A 14596-nucleotide genomic window follows, 5' to 3' on the forward strand; every position below is an offset into this window, starting at 1 on the left:
TGTTCTGCCAAACCAATTAAATCAGTGGAATCCTAGAGTTAAAGCAAAGTACACCATAGAAACAGACCCTTCAGCCCATCTAGTCCATACCAAACTATTTAAACTCCTACTCCCATTGACCTGCACCCGGACCATAGCCCTCCATACCCTGCCATCGATTTACATATCCAGACTTATCTTAAACATTGAAATCTAGCTCATATGCACCACTTGCGCTGGCAGCTTGTTCCACACTCTCACAACCCTCTAAGTGAAGAAGTTTCCCCTCACTGAATATAAAGGTAGCAACACCATGTGTTCTCACAACTTTGCAGTATCTAGACAAGCACTTGAGTTGCCAAGGCATCGCAGGCTGGTAAACATAACAATGTACTTGATCGTAGGCATGTGCATGATGGACCAAAGGGCCTTGATTCTCTGTATGTAATCTGCTTCTGAACAGTGTTGATGTAAATTCTGGGAGTTTATTTATTGAATGTTATTTTTGTTTTGAGCAGGTCATATTAAATTGTTCAGCTTTACCATGTCTGCTACATTTATTAAGTAGTCCAAAAGAATCCATAAGAAAGGAGGCCTGTTGGACCATTTCAAACATTACAGCTGGAAATCGAGCCCAGATCCAGGTAGCCAAATATATATTTGACTTGAATTAAATGATTTTCTATATATGGAATTGATCGCTTTAAACTATTTAGATTTACTTAAATTTGCAAGGTACTAGTGAATTTTCAAGAGTATTTAAATTGTAACTTTTAATCATCAGTTCACTTTTGATTGATTTATCATTCTTATAAGACTAAAGATATAATAAAAGTCGTTATGGTTTGCTACCAAATCCTGTCAACTTTAATCAAGAAAAGCATCTTTATTTAACAGAAGTCTGCTCTTAGTGGCTTATGGCAACTTTTAGACTTGTTTCTTGAATATTGAAAGAGACATTGTGTCAATTCAGTCATAGTCATAGAGGACTACAGCACAGAAACAGGCACTTCAGACCAACAAGTCCCTGCTAAACTGTTATTCCACCTAGTCACATTGACCCACACCTGGACCATAGCCCTACATACCCCCCGCGTCTAAGTACTTATCCAAACTCCTTTTAAGTGTTGAAATCAAACCCAAGTGCACCACTTCTATGGCAGTTTGTTCACACTCTCACCACCCTCTGAGTGAAGAAGTTCGATAGTTCTGTTTAATATCAGAGAATGCATGCAATATACAACCTGAACTTTTTACTCTCTGTAGACATCCTCGAAACAGAAGGAAAACTCCAAAGAATGATGATTCTCAATACCCGAAGCCTGGACTGACACCTTGCCCTACTGTCCTGTTTATTATTTATTGTAAATGCCTGCACTTTTTTTGTGCACTTTATGCAGTCCTGTGTAGGTCTGTAGTCTAGTGTAGCTTTCTCTTTTTTTATTACGTAGTTCTGTCTAGTTTTTTGTACTGTGTCATGTAACACTATGGTCCTGAAAAACATTGTCTCATTTTTACAGTGCACTGTACCAGCAGTTATGGTTGAAATGACAATAAAAGTGACTTGACTTGATAGAAAAAAGATGTAAGATGCCCCGCCCCCTGCCCCCAGACACACACAAGCAGCATCAACCCTCCTCCCACCTTTCTAAAATAAAAATAAGATGAGATATAGGAGCAGAATTATGGCATTCAGCCCATCAAGTCTGTCCCACCATTTCATCATGGCTGATCCATTTCCCTCTCAACTCCAATCTCTTGCCTTCTCCCCATAACCTTTCATGTCCTGACTAATCAGAATCTATGAAAGTCTGCTTTAAATGCACTCAATAACCTAGCGTAAATCAAGTTTATTTTTAAGTGCACAAGTATGGTGAGATACAGGAACAACGAAAACTTGTAGCAGCATCACAGGCAAGTAAACACAGACAACATGCAGGATATAAATTGTGGATGGTGGCGGGGTGGGGGGCATGGTAGCGTAGTGACCAGCACAATGCTCTGCAGCACAGGTGACCTGGGTTCAATTCCCACCACTGCCTGCAAGGAGATTGTATACAGTCCCCATGACTGCACAGCCACCCCCACCCCAAGCACCCTTTAGAGAAGCATCAACTGGCAGGCCAATTGGTCACTGCAAGTTGCCCCATACTTAGGCCAGGGCCAAAGCATCGGAATTCTCACCACCCGCCATGAGCAACAACAAAGCTCCCAGAGAGACCATGGTCTACAGTTCATCAAAAACTAACTGTTCACTCCAACATTTCAACATCTTACAGGCTACCTCTCTCACTAACAAGGGAGAGACAGATATCATTCCTTCCACAGCAACAGGGGAGAAAACAGTCACTATTTCAATGTTACAGTCAGTTTGAAGTGTTGCTTTTTATTTCGAGTTCTCCAACTTGAGAACTGACAAATCAATTACCTAGTGTAGAGCCATCCGACAGCTGTAAGTGCTGTCGTTGATGTTGTAGCTCCTGTTACGCTTCCGCATGTGCCACTGGCAAGAAGTTGTGTCCACGGGGCTGCACTGGCCCCTGAAGTCACCCAATAACGTGGCCGATCAGCAAGCTCCAAGAGCAGGAACGTGCCATCATAAACAACCTCCTCTTCTGTAGTCTGTATATGGTCTATGACCTTACTTCTAAGGACGCTGTGTCCATCTCCCTAGTAAATACAGATGCAAAAATTCCATTTACAATCTTTCCCATCTCTTTTTGCTCCATGCATGGATGACCACACTGATCTTCAAAAGAACCAATTTTGCTCCTTGTTCCTTTTGCTCTTAATATATGTCCTTAGGCAAAATTAAGAGCATAATATATGCTCTTAATTTTGCCCTTGGAATTCTTCTTCACCTTGTCTGCTAGAGCAACTTGTGCCTTCTGATTGCCCTTTTAGTGTTCTCTTGCAATCCTTATTCCTGCTATGCAGCTCCTTCTACTTCTTAACCAGGGCCTCAATATTTCTCGAAAACCAAGATTCCCTAAACCTGTTGGCCTTACCTTTTATTCTTACAGGAACATACAAACTCTGAAGATTTCACTTTTGCAGTCCTCTTTGTTGGGACCTCTATATATTGATTAAAGAAACTTTCCTGGACACATTTGGCAAACTTAATCCCATCCAGTCCTTTAACAGTATGGAAATCCCAGTAAATATGTGGAAAGTTAAGATCACTTATTATCACAAAGTTTTGTTTCTTGCAACTGTTTGTGATCTTTCCACAAATTTGCTCCTCTATTCCCACTGTCTATTGGGGGGCCTATGATATAATTCATTAATGTGGTCATCTCTTTCATGCTTCTCCATTCCACCCATTAAACCTCAGTAGACAAAATCTCCAATCTGACCGGTGTGAACATTGCCGTGAAATTTTTCCTGCTAAGTAGTGCACTGTAATCCTACCTACTTTATCATGTCTAAAGCAATGGAATCCTGGAACATTGAGTTGCCAGTGCTGTCCCTCCTGCAAAGTCTCACTAAAGATTACAATATCATAATTCTATGTACTGATCCATGCCCTGAGCTTATCTGCCTTACCTACTGTACTCAAACAATACTTGCATTAAAATAGAGAAAATTTGGGTTTGGGTGATGTCATCAGCCAGAATGGCTGCCTAAAATAATAGCTCCTCCGAAAAAACGCTTATTTTGTCCCATTAAAATCTCTCAATAATACTTGAACTGATAAGGGGGGCAAGAATGTTGAAAAGGGCCAAAAAAAAGTGCCATTGCAGAGCCTGTAAATAAATAAAATACAGAGAACAGCTCTCCTATACAGGCACATGATGGCGAAGTTAATGCTCGCCCTCATTCAAACGAAGAAGCAAGTTTAGCAAAAGTTCTGGAGGAGATACGGGACTTTCACAAAGACATAAAACAACAACTAAATGATATTAAATCTGAGCTCACCAATGTTAATCAAAAAATAGCAGAAGCAGAGGCACGAATTGAAAAGGTAGAAGATCACATTCAAAATGTGGAACAGGTGCTAAGCAAGATGATAAAAGTGATGAATCAACGAGAAAATAAACTACTCGACCAAGAAGGGAGGTCTGGACAGAAGAATATAAGGATATATAACGTTCCCGAAAAAACCGAGGGGTCGTCTATGGTGGAGTTTGTGGAAAAGTTACTACAAGATACGCAAGAGATTGCCCTGACTACAGAACTTGACTGCTCGTCCTGAGACCCTTTGGGGATAGGGAAGACAAGCCACAGTCAATAATACTCAGATTCCTCCACTATAAAACCAAAGCAGAGATTCTGCACGAGGCCTGGGGAAAGAAGAAGGTATTTTTGAATGAGAGATTAATATATTTTGATCAAGATTACTCCCCAGCGGTCCTGCAGAAATGTACAGAATATTCTGAAGTGAAGTGAGTGTTAAAGTAGAGAAAGATTAGCAGGGTACAGAGTCCGGAAGCTAAACTACGAGTGTTCTATGAGAACGGGACGCGGCTGTACCAGACAGTGGAGGAGGCAATTGCAGATATGATCAATAGAGAACTGCCCGTCAACGTGATCACACCGAGGGAAAGCCTAGCTGAGCAGCTATCCCACTCGCCTGGGAAATGGTGGGAGTACCAAGAAAATAGGAGACGGGAGAAGAGAGAGAGAAGAATATCAGGGAGAGACAGCAAGTTTTCAGAAGACAGTCCTCACCCCCTCCAGAAGAGATACGAGGTCTGACTAATCTCAAAAGTGTTGATAAGCTAAGCAGAAGCCAAAATAGACAATACTATATTTATCTCAAGAAATACATATTATATAATTTGTTCCAGTAAAAGTCTTAAATTTGTCCAAAAAGGTTGAATTTTAGAGCAAGACCATGTCGAATGTAAAAAAGTACCAGTTTCCTGGTTACATCGGAAACACTGATCCGATAAATTTGGATTAAATTTTTTTATTTTTTGTGGTGTAATATATAATTGATGTAGAAAATTATACTGCACTAATCTTAACCGAACATTTATTGTATTTGTCATACTATCAAGACATAGTCTTGACCAATTTGTTTCTTCAATTTTAATATTCAAATCACTTTCCCATTTTTGTCTTGACTTATGGACTCCTTGCTTAATTACCTGTCTTTGAATCAAGTTATACATGCAAGATATAAATTTTTTGATATTTCCTTTTTGAATTAAAATTTCTATTTCATTAGATTTCGGCAATAACATTGTTTGACCTAATTTTTCTCTTAAATAAGCCCTTAATTGAAAGTAACAAAATAAATTGTTGTTTGATATTTTATATTTATTCTTTAATTGATCAAATGACATTAATATACCTCCTTCAAAACAATTCCCTATATATCTAATCCCAAATTACAGGAACACAATTTCCTCATAATCCAATATTATTTTTACTAGGTGATATTGAAGGGATAAAACCGAAACTCAAACTAAATAAGTATCAGAAAGAATTTATAAAAATTGCACTGGCAGTAGCCAAAAAAGCTATTGCAGTTACTTGGAAATTGGATACACATTTAAGTATAGATTCTTGGAAGAAAGAAATCTATGGTTGTATTCCATTAGAAAAAATTACTTATAATTTAAGAGATAAATATGAAACATTTTTGAAAATTTGGAGCCCTTATTTACAAAAGACAGGATTAAATATATAGATGCTCTGAAGATGAAACAATTGGTTATTAGGGGAAAGAAATAAATATACATATTAAAGTTATTACGAATTCCATGGAGCATGTGGAGATCTTCCAACAACCAGGCATTCTTTCTTTCTTTCTTTTTTTTCTATAGGGCAGTTAGGGGGGAGGGGTTAAGGGGTTAAGGGTTATATACATTGTTTTTTCATACTTTGTAACCATTTAAAAATGCAATAAAAAAAGTTTAAAAAAAAAGAAATACATATTATAATGTGGATTTTCTATTACTGTATTATTTTACTTTTTATTTATTCATTCACTCCTTTATCCCCACCTAAGTGAGAACATATATATGGGAGGAATACACAGGGAAGTCTTTTCTGTATAATGGACATAGATTTTTTTCACTTATTTTTATGGGTGCTGCAGTGGGGCCCCTTAGCCCATAGGTAGGAGAGGCTATCCCCCATAGCTAGACGTTTCCTCTAGCTCAGCCCAGGATCATCTACTAGAGACCTCAGCCTTGGAATCACATCTTCGTTACCTCGGCCCGAAACGTCGACAGTGCTTCTCCTTATAGATGCTGCCTGGCTTGCTGTGTTCCACCAGCATTTTGTGTGTGTTGCTTTTTTTTCCATTTGTGTTTTTTTGTTCTTACTTGTTCAGGAAGTAGATCGGCTAATTTTTTTTTTGCTAATTTCAATGATACACTGACAGATAAATACACATGACTAATGACAAAGTAAAATTCATTTCTTTTAATGTTAATGGGCTGTTGAATCCAATCAAGCGCAGTAAAATTCTATCTAAAATGAAGAAAGAACAAGCCCATGTAGTATATTTACAGGAAACTCAGTTAAATGATAATGAGCCTGGAAAACTAAAGAGAATGGGCTTCAATAATTTGTTTTTCTCCTCATATAAATCAGAACATAGGAGAGGAGTTGCTATTTTCATCTTAAGCAAGCTAAATTTTGAAAAAGTATTCAAAATGGGATATAAGGAGAGCAAATATATTCTAGTAAGGGAGAATATAGATTGGAATTCAGTTACTTTATTAAATATATACACACCCCCAGGACATATTAGTTTCTTCCAGAAAATCACTAATACTATGGTAACGGAAACAGAAGGTCTCTTGATATGTGGGGGAGATTTAAATTTATAATTACAACCAAAGTTAGACTCTTAAACCCATGAAACAAAGTCATTACATCAGAAAGTTAACACACTTTTTGAGGATGTTGGTCTAATTGATGTATGGAGAGACCTTTTCGCGGATAGAAGGGATTACACTCACTATTCTGCCCCCCATTCTTTATATACAAGAAGAGACTATAACATTTGGAAAAGATAAAGACAAAATAAACACCTGTGAAATTGGGACAATAAATTTAAGTGACCATGCACCTATATATTTATCTGTTGATTTTGATCTGGAACCAAAGAATACTATATGGAAACTAAATTCAAGTCTACTCGATATCTATTTTAAGGAACAAATTAAAAAATAAATTGGCCTTTACTTAGAATTCAACGATAATGGAGAGGTTTCACCTCCCATTTAAGAGGGAAAATTATAGCGATATCTTCATATAAGAAAAAAATAAGGAATAAAACATTAGAGAAATTACAAAACAAGCTGAAGGAACTAGGAAAAAAACACATTGAGTTTGCTGCAGAATGCATTAGAGGAATCTTTTAAAAATTAGGAACAAAATTAATAGTTTGGCTATACAAACAATCAGGAAAAATCTAATGTTTTTGAAACAGACACTACAAAAGTGGATCTAAATCTATGAAAGTGCTGGCATGGAAATTGGGAAAAAAGAGATAGCAGAAAATACAATTCATAGAATTAGAGATCCAAGAACAAAAGTGATTTAAAAAAACAAGCTAAGTGAAATTCAGGAAGCTTTTGAAGGGTTTTACAAAACTCTATATTCTAAAGTTCCAGGGTGAAGCATAACCCAAATTGACGCCTACCTGAATTTTGGAAATAGAAAGATGACTGCTGACATAACTGAAGCTGAACTCAAAACTGCAATTAGTAGGTTTAAATTAAGTAAGTCACCAGGATCAGATGGTTATATGGCAGAGTGGTATAAAAAGTTTTAAAATGAGTTAATTCCTGTTTTACTCACCACACTGAACTGGGCTCTAAAAAAGGCGCAAATGCCACCCAGCTGTAAGGAGTCAATAATCTTAGCTATACCAAAAGAAGGCAAGGATAAAATGGAATGTGAGTCATTTAGACCAGTATCTATTCTTAATGTAGATTATAGACTATTTACTTCCATCATGGCCAAATGATTAGAAGAGTTTCTAGCCACACCGATACATAATGATCAGACAGGTTTTATACTACAACGCCAAACACAAGACAATATACGAAGGACATGACAAATTATGGATAATATACAAAAAAATAAAATTAAAGCAATAGTGATGAGCGTGGACACTGAAAAGGCTTTTGATTCAGTTAATTGGAATTTTCTTCACTGAATTTTACATAGATTTGTTTTACATGACACAATTATTAAAACTATACAGGCACTATATGACAATCCTACTGCTAGGATTAAAATCAATGGATATTTATGTAATAGCTTTACCCTAGAAAGGGGCTCAGGACAGGGTTGTGCATGGTCACCACTACTCTTTGCAATATATCTGGAACCATTAGCTCAATACATCAGACATCAGCCAAAATGAAGATACTGGGAATTACTATTAAAGGGACAGAGCATAAATAGGCCTGTTACGCGGATGACATTTTGATCTGTCTAGGGCAGGGGTCAGCAACCTTTACCACTGAAAGAGCCACTTGGACCCGTTTCCCACAGAAAAGAAAACACTGGGAGCCGCAAAACCCGTTTGACATTTAAAATGAAATAACACTGCATACAACGTTTTGTTTTGCCTTTATGCTATGTATAAACAAACTATAATGTGTTGCATTTATGAAATTGATGAACTCCTGCAGAGAAAACGAAATTACATTTCTGCATGCAACAAAAACATTTTGACCTCCGAAAAAAAGACGTTGGGTTGAAGGTTACTTTTAAGTAAAATACTCAATGTCTATTTGAGTCCTTCTTGTATTTATGAAAAACGCCAAACTTAAATTTGCCGCCAGCAGCAAACCAAAAATAACGTCAGCCAGCTGTCAACCTGAAAAATAAAAGGACTATTTCACTGAACAATGAAAACATATAAATATACGCAAAATAATAGGCAATTAAAATATTTATCATCCTTGTTCAGGTTGACTCACACCTGACAATGCAGTCGTATTCAGTAGGGATGGATCGATGCTTAGGGGAGTGACCGGGAAGGATAATGTGTTTTTTTCCTCTCTGAACTCACAGAAGCGTTTCCCAAACGATGTTTGCATTGCGATGATTGCAGAATGTAAATACTCCGAATTTATCAAGTCGTGACCTTGTTTGAACTCTCTCAAATTGGGGAAGTGAGACAATGTGCCTTTCTGTAAATCTCTGGCAAGCACTGTCAACTTGCGCTCGAATGCCAAAACATCCTCCAATGTGCAGGGCTGTACGTCCTTACCCCGTTGAAGAGCTGTGTTCAGCGTGTTCAGGTGCGCTGTCATGTCTACCATGAAGTGTAGCTTTTCCAGCCACTCTGGCTGTTCCAGCTCAGGAAAGGTGAGCCCTTTGCTGCCCAGGAAAGTTTTCACTTCTTCCAGACACGCGACAAAGCGTTTCAGCACCTCCCCTCTGGACAGCCAGCGATAAAAACACGTTGTAGCGGTGTGCTACACGCAGTCAGTAAACTGCAGTCAAAGATAGCTTTATTCGAACTAAACAGCCTTGCTTTTAAGCCTCCCTCAACCCGCCCCCCATGGGCGCGGATGCTGCAAAAGACACGTACTCACAAACCCCCGTAGGCTATCTCCCTTAGCCTGAACGCTGGCTAATTGTGAGCCGGTTCGGATGTGTCAGGAAATGGGTCGCCACAACGTCTTATTTAGATTGTACAAGATCACCATAATCTTCAAATTTAGATTTACATTTCAAAAACTAACAAACCAACATAAAATACATTTTAATTAAATACTGACCATGTAGCGGTGTGCTACACGCAGCGCTAAAATTACGACACGGAGTCGGTAACTGCAGTCGAAGGAAAAAACTTTATTCGAAATCTTCAGCCTCACTTTTAAGCCTCCCTCAACCTGCCCCCATGGCGCAGAGGCTCCAAAGCTCTGTGCTCGCAAACCCCCGTAGGCTATCTAATTGTGAGTCGGTTCGGATGTGCCAGGAAAAGGGTCGCCACAACCAATTATTTCTCAAAGCAACAGGGAGCCGCAGCACAGACGTAAAAGAGCCACATGTGGCTCCGGAGCCGCGGGTTGCCGACCCCCGGTCTAGGGCAACCAACATACTCTTTACCTAAATTGATGCAATCCTTTGAACAATATGGTCAATTATCAGGATACATGATCAATATAGATAAAACCCAATTACTTTCATAAAACTATTGCCCATCAAGAGAAATTGAAAGTAGATATCCCTTGGCATGGCAAATAGAGTCTTTCAGATATTTGGGCATCATCATGCCAAAAGATTTGGCAAAATTATCTGAATGCAATTATTTGCTTATATATAAAAAAAAATTAAGGAAGACATAACAAGATGGAATATAATTCCTTTCTTTTGTCTGAGTTCAAGGATTGAATCTACTAAAGTGAATATATTGCCCAGACTATTATATCTCTTTCAGACCCTACCAATAGAGATTAACCAAAATCATTTCAATGAATGGCACAAAATGTTATCAAGGTATATGTGGTAACGTTAAAGACTTAGAGTTCATCTCAAAACTTTGCAATTAGCCAAGGAAAAGGGGGAATGGGGCCTACCTTCTCTTCGAGATTATTATTTTGTAGCACAGATGAGAGGAGTGATATGTTGGTGCAACCTATTATATGATGGTCAATGGAAAAATATTGAAGAGAAGATATCTTCCATCCCCATACAGGCAATTTTGGCTGATAACAACCTACAAAGTTATATAAATACTATTGATAACCCATGCGTGAAATGAACTCTTAAAATATGGAAAACTATTATAAAAGAATATAAACTAGAGGGAGATATTGCAATTCTTAAATGGTGTGCATATGACTAGAATAAACTGGATCCTAGATTTAAGGACTGGACAGCCTAAGGAATAAAAGTTCTATGCAATATAATGAAAGAAGGAACACTGTTCAGTTTTGAAATGTTTAAAGAGAAACACTTATTAGAAAAACAAGACTTTTATTGGTATTTGCAGATGCGTCATTATGTTAATAGGAGGGTGAAAAATGTAACCGAGGCAAGCACATGTTTGATAGAACTGTTTAGAAAAGCATTTAATTCAGATAATGGTAGTAGAATCATTTCAAGCATGTATAAGTGACGGTCAAATCTTAAAGCACACTCGACTTCGTACATTAAAACAAAATGGCAGAAGGAAGGAAGGATAATAATATCTGAGGAAGAATGGACAATAAAATAGAGGTATCAATGGAATTGTACCAGTTCACAGAAATAGAGGGAGTTTGGGTGGAAAAGCCTGAAAAGATATTTTATTACACCCTCTCAGAAATCCTATTATGATAGTAACCTTCCTGTTTGCTGGAGGAATTGTGGAAATCAAAATGCAAACCATTACCATATTTTCTGGGATTGCCCCGTTATCTAAGACTTTTGGAGTGGAATACACAATGCCCTACAAGACATTTTTAAATGTGAAATACCCTTAGAAAGTAAGACCATATATCTTGGGTATATACCTCAAGAATGGTTGAAAAGAGATAAATATTTAATGAATATACTGCTGGTGGCTGTTAAAAAGACTCTTACCAGGAAATGGTTATCACAGGAGAGCCCAAATTTAAATGCATGGATGGAAATCACAATGGAGAAAATGGAGAAGATAACAGCATGTCAACCATAAATTAGAACAATTTGATTCATACTGGGAAAAATGGTTTAACTACATAACATCCCATAGGCCTGATTTTATTCGCACAAATCAATGATTATATTGTAAAAAAAATCACTCCCTACTTGTACATAGTTTTCCTTTTATTTGTTCTTTCTTTTCTATAAGTGTATACCTCAGATAAATACTATGTGGAGATTTGTGGCAAACATGAATATATAATATATACATACAGTATCTGAAATACATCTCATGGAAATATTTGTATGATGCTGAATTTCAGTAAAAAAAATACATTACAAGAAAATAGAGAAAATTCAGAATGTTGTTCTCACCATGCTCAACCTTTCAGTTCCTGTCTTTATATGTAAATTAAAAATTATCTTCCCCCACAACCCCTGCAAATCTAGTTTAAAGCAGTCAGAGCAGCACTATCAAACCTTCCTGCTAAGATATTAGTCCCCCTCCCGTTCAGATGCAAACAGTCCCATCTGTCCAGGTCCCTCATTTGCTGAAAGAGAGCCCAGTGATCCAAAATTCTGAATTCCTCCCTCCTGCACCATCTCCTTAGCCACGTATTAAAATGCATGATCTTCCTATTTCTGGCCTCACTGGCGTGTGACATGGGTAGCAATCCAGAGATCACAACGCTGAAGGTCCTGTCCTTTAATTAGCACCTAACTTCCTGAACTCATTTTGTAAAACCTTATCACCCTTCCTGCCGATTTCATTGGTAACAACTTGGATCGTGACCTCTGACTGTTCAAAGTTCAAAGTAAAATTTATTATCAGAGTACATAAGTGTCACCACATACAACCCTGAGCTTCTTTTTCCCGCGGGCATACTTAGCAAATCTATAAAACAGCAGCTGTAACAGGATCAATGAATAAAAAGCTGGGCAAATGCAAATATAACTAAATAGCAATAATTAATGAGAGCACGAAGTAACAAGATAAAGAATCCTTAATGTGAGATCATTAGTGTGGGAACTCCAGAACCAGAATGAGTGTAGTTATTCCCTTTTTTCAAGAGCCTGATGGTTGAGGAGTAGTAACTGTTCTTGAACCTGGTGGTGTGACTCCTGAGGCTCTTATACCTTCTACCCGATGGCAGCAGTGAGAAGAGAGCATGACCTGGGTGGTGAGGATCTTTGATGATAGATGATTCTTTTCTATAGCAACGTTCCATGTAGATGTCCTCCATGGTTGGAAGGGCTTTACCCATGATGATGTAGGCCTTTTGTAGGATTTTACACTCAAAGGCATTGGTGCTCCCATTCCAGGTCATAATGCAGCCAGTCAACCCACTTTCCACCACACCTTGTTAGAAGTTTTTGAAGACATGCTGATTCTCCGCAGAGTCTTGTGGAAGTAGAGGCACTGTTGTGCTTTCTTTGCAATTATATTTATATTATGGATCCAGGACAGATTTCTGAGATAGTGATGGAATTTAAAGTTTCTGATCCTATCCACCTCTGATCCTCCCCACCTCTGATCCTCCAATGAGTTCCAGCTCATGAATCTCTACTGAAGTCTACAATCAGTTACTTGGACTTGCTGACATTGAGTGAGAGGTGGTGGTTATTACACTTCCCAGCCAAATTATCTGTCTGCATGCTGTATTCTGATTCATCACCATCTTTGATAGCCCACCATTCCCACTTCAGAATGCTATGGACTGGATCTAAGATGTCCTTGACTGCTAGGGTTGTTCCCCTCACCCCCCACCTCAACAGTATTCAAAGCAGATTTTCAAATTTTGATCCAAATTTTCATGTTCAACCTACCCCATTGCAGAATCTTATTTGAATTATCTCTTCTCTTCCCTTCCTCCATAAGATATTACTGAAGTTGGGTGACTACTTCTGTAAATGAAAATGTTTTAAATGTAAATTGCTAATTCTTCCTCCCTTTCTATCCTCTCTATTTTTCAGGCTGTAATAGATGCAAGTATTTTTCCAGTGCTTATTGACCTCCTTCAAAAGGCAGAATTTCGGACGAGAAAAGAAGCAGCATGGGCCATAACGAATGCCACCTCTGGAGGAACACCAGAACAGATTAAGTGAGTAAAAAGAGGTTTGAAATTTTCACTTCATTTTTCTTCTTGAAAACATTAATTTTCTTTGTTGGATCATAGTTCCATGGCCAAAGTACATTTCCTGTGTGCCTGTGTGCCCTTAACTCCTGGCGGAGTCGTCGGGGCGCCATCATGTCAAGCTTTTTGCACCTATCTTTTTGGTGATTGCTCATCGTACAGCGTGTCTTGGGCATTTGAAACCTGGCAGAGCCCATCCCTCTCCAGGACATTTCCTGTGTGCCTGCCTTAAAACAAGTGCATTGAGATTCACCTGTTATTTGTAAAAATTGTAGCTTGGCCCAGTTCTGATCTTCCCAATGTTCAGATCCATTTGCTTCCTCTGAAAAGGTGATTGACTTAAAGAACTTAAAAGTATAAATTATTTAATTGCAGGCAATTCAAATTACCACCACTTATTAAGAATAATATGTTAGCTACTTTGTGCAAAATACAGTTCCACAAACAACAATGTCTAATGTACAATTCACATTCATATATTAAAAATACAATGGATTCCAGTTAATTGGCACCTGCTTATTTGGGGTAACTCTCAAAGAACAAAAACTAATGATAAAATAGCTGGGAATCCATTCATTTATTTGGGACACTATGCCACTTAATTGGGGCAGGAGACTGTTGCTGAACAGATTCTAACAATTGTTAGTCACGTACACTTGTGCAGCCGCTAGAAACTACACGGTGCTGAGAGCGAAGTTTTTAAGTGACGTCAGTTGCACGCATTTAGCATCTATTTTCAACCTCTCACTGCCCTGTGCAGAAGTTCCCACTTGCTTCAAAAAAGCAACAATTATACCAATGCCAAAGAAGATTAATGTGGGATACCTTAACGACTATCACCCAGTAGCACTCACATTGACAGTGATGAAATGCTTTGAGAAGTTGATTATGACTAGATTGAACTCCTGCCTCAGCAAGGATCTGGATCCATTGCAGTTTGCTTATTG

At 38.1% G+C, this 14596-nt stretch overlaps 1 protein-coding gene across 5 annotated transcripts in view; it reads left to right on the forward strand.

Moving 5' to 3' along the window:
* LOC132380377 (importin subunit alpha-7) overlaps nt 1-14596 on the forward strand; it is a 144123-nt gene that overhangs the window by 109143 nt on the left and 20384 nt on the right. For 4 of the 5 annotated variants that reach the window (XR_009507749.1, XM_059949107.1, XM_059949108.1 and 1 more), the window contains 2 exons: nt 498-623; nt 13489-13616. Coding sequence is in view for 4 of the 5 variants with exons in the window: in XM_059949107.1 (XP_059805090.1) it covers nt 498-623; nt 13489-13616 (254 nt within the window). In the remaining variant the exon portion in view is untranslated. Of the gene's footprint in view, nt 1-497; nt 624-1245; nt 5753-13488; nt 13617-14596 lie in introns of those variants that run through there. The other variant, XM_059949110.1, reaches the window with a different exon arrangement.

The sequence above is a fragment of the Hypanus sabinus genome, chromosome 24 (assembly GCF_030144855.1).
Source record: "Hypanus sabinus isolate sHypSab1 chromosome 24, sHypSab1.hap1, whole genome shotgun sequence".
NCBI classification, from domain to species: Eukaryota; Metazoa; Chordata; class Chondrichthyes; order Myliobatiformes; family Dasyatidae; genus Hypanus; species Hypanus sabinus.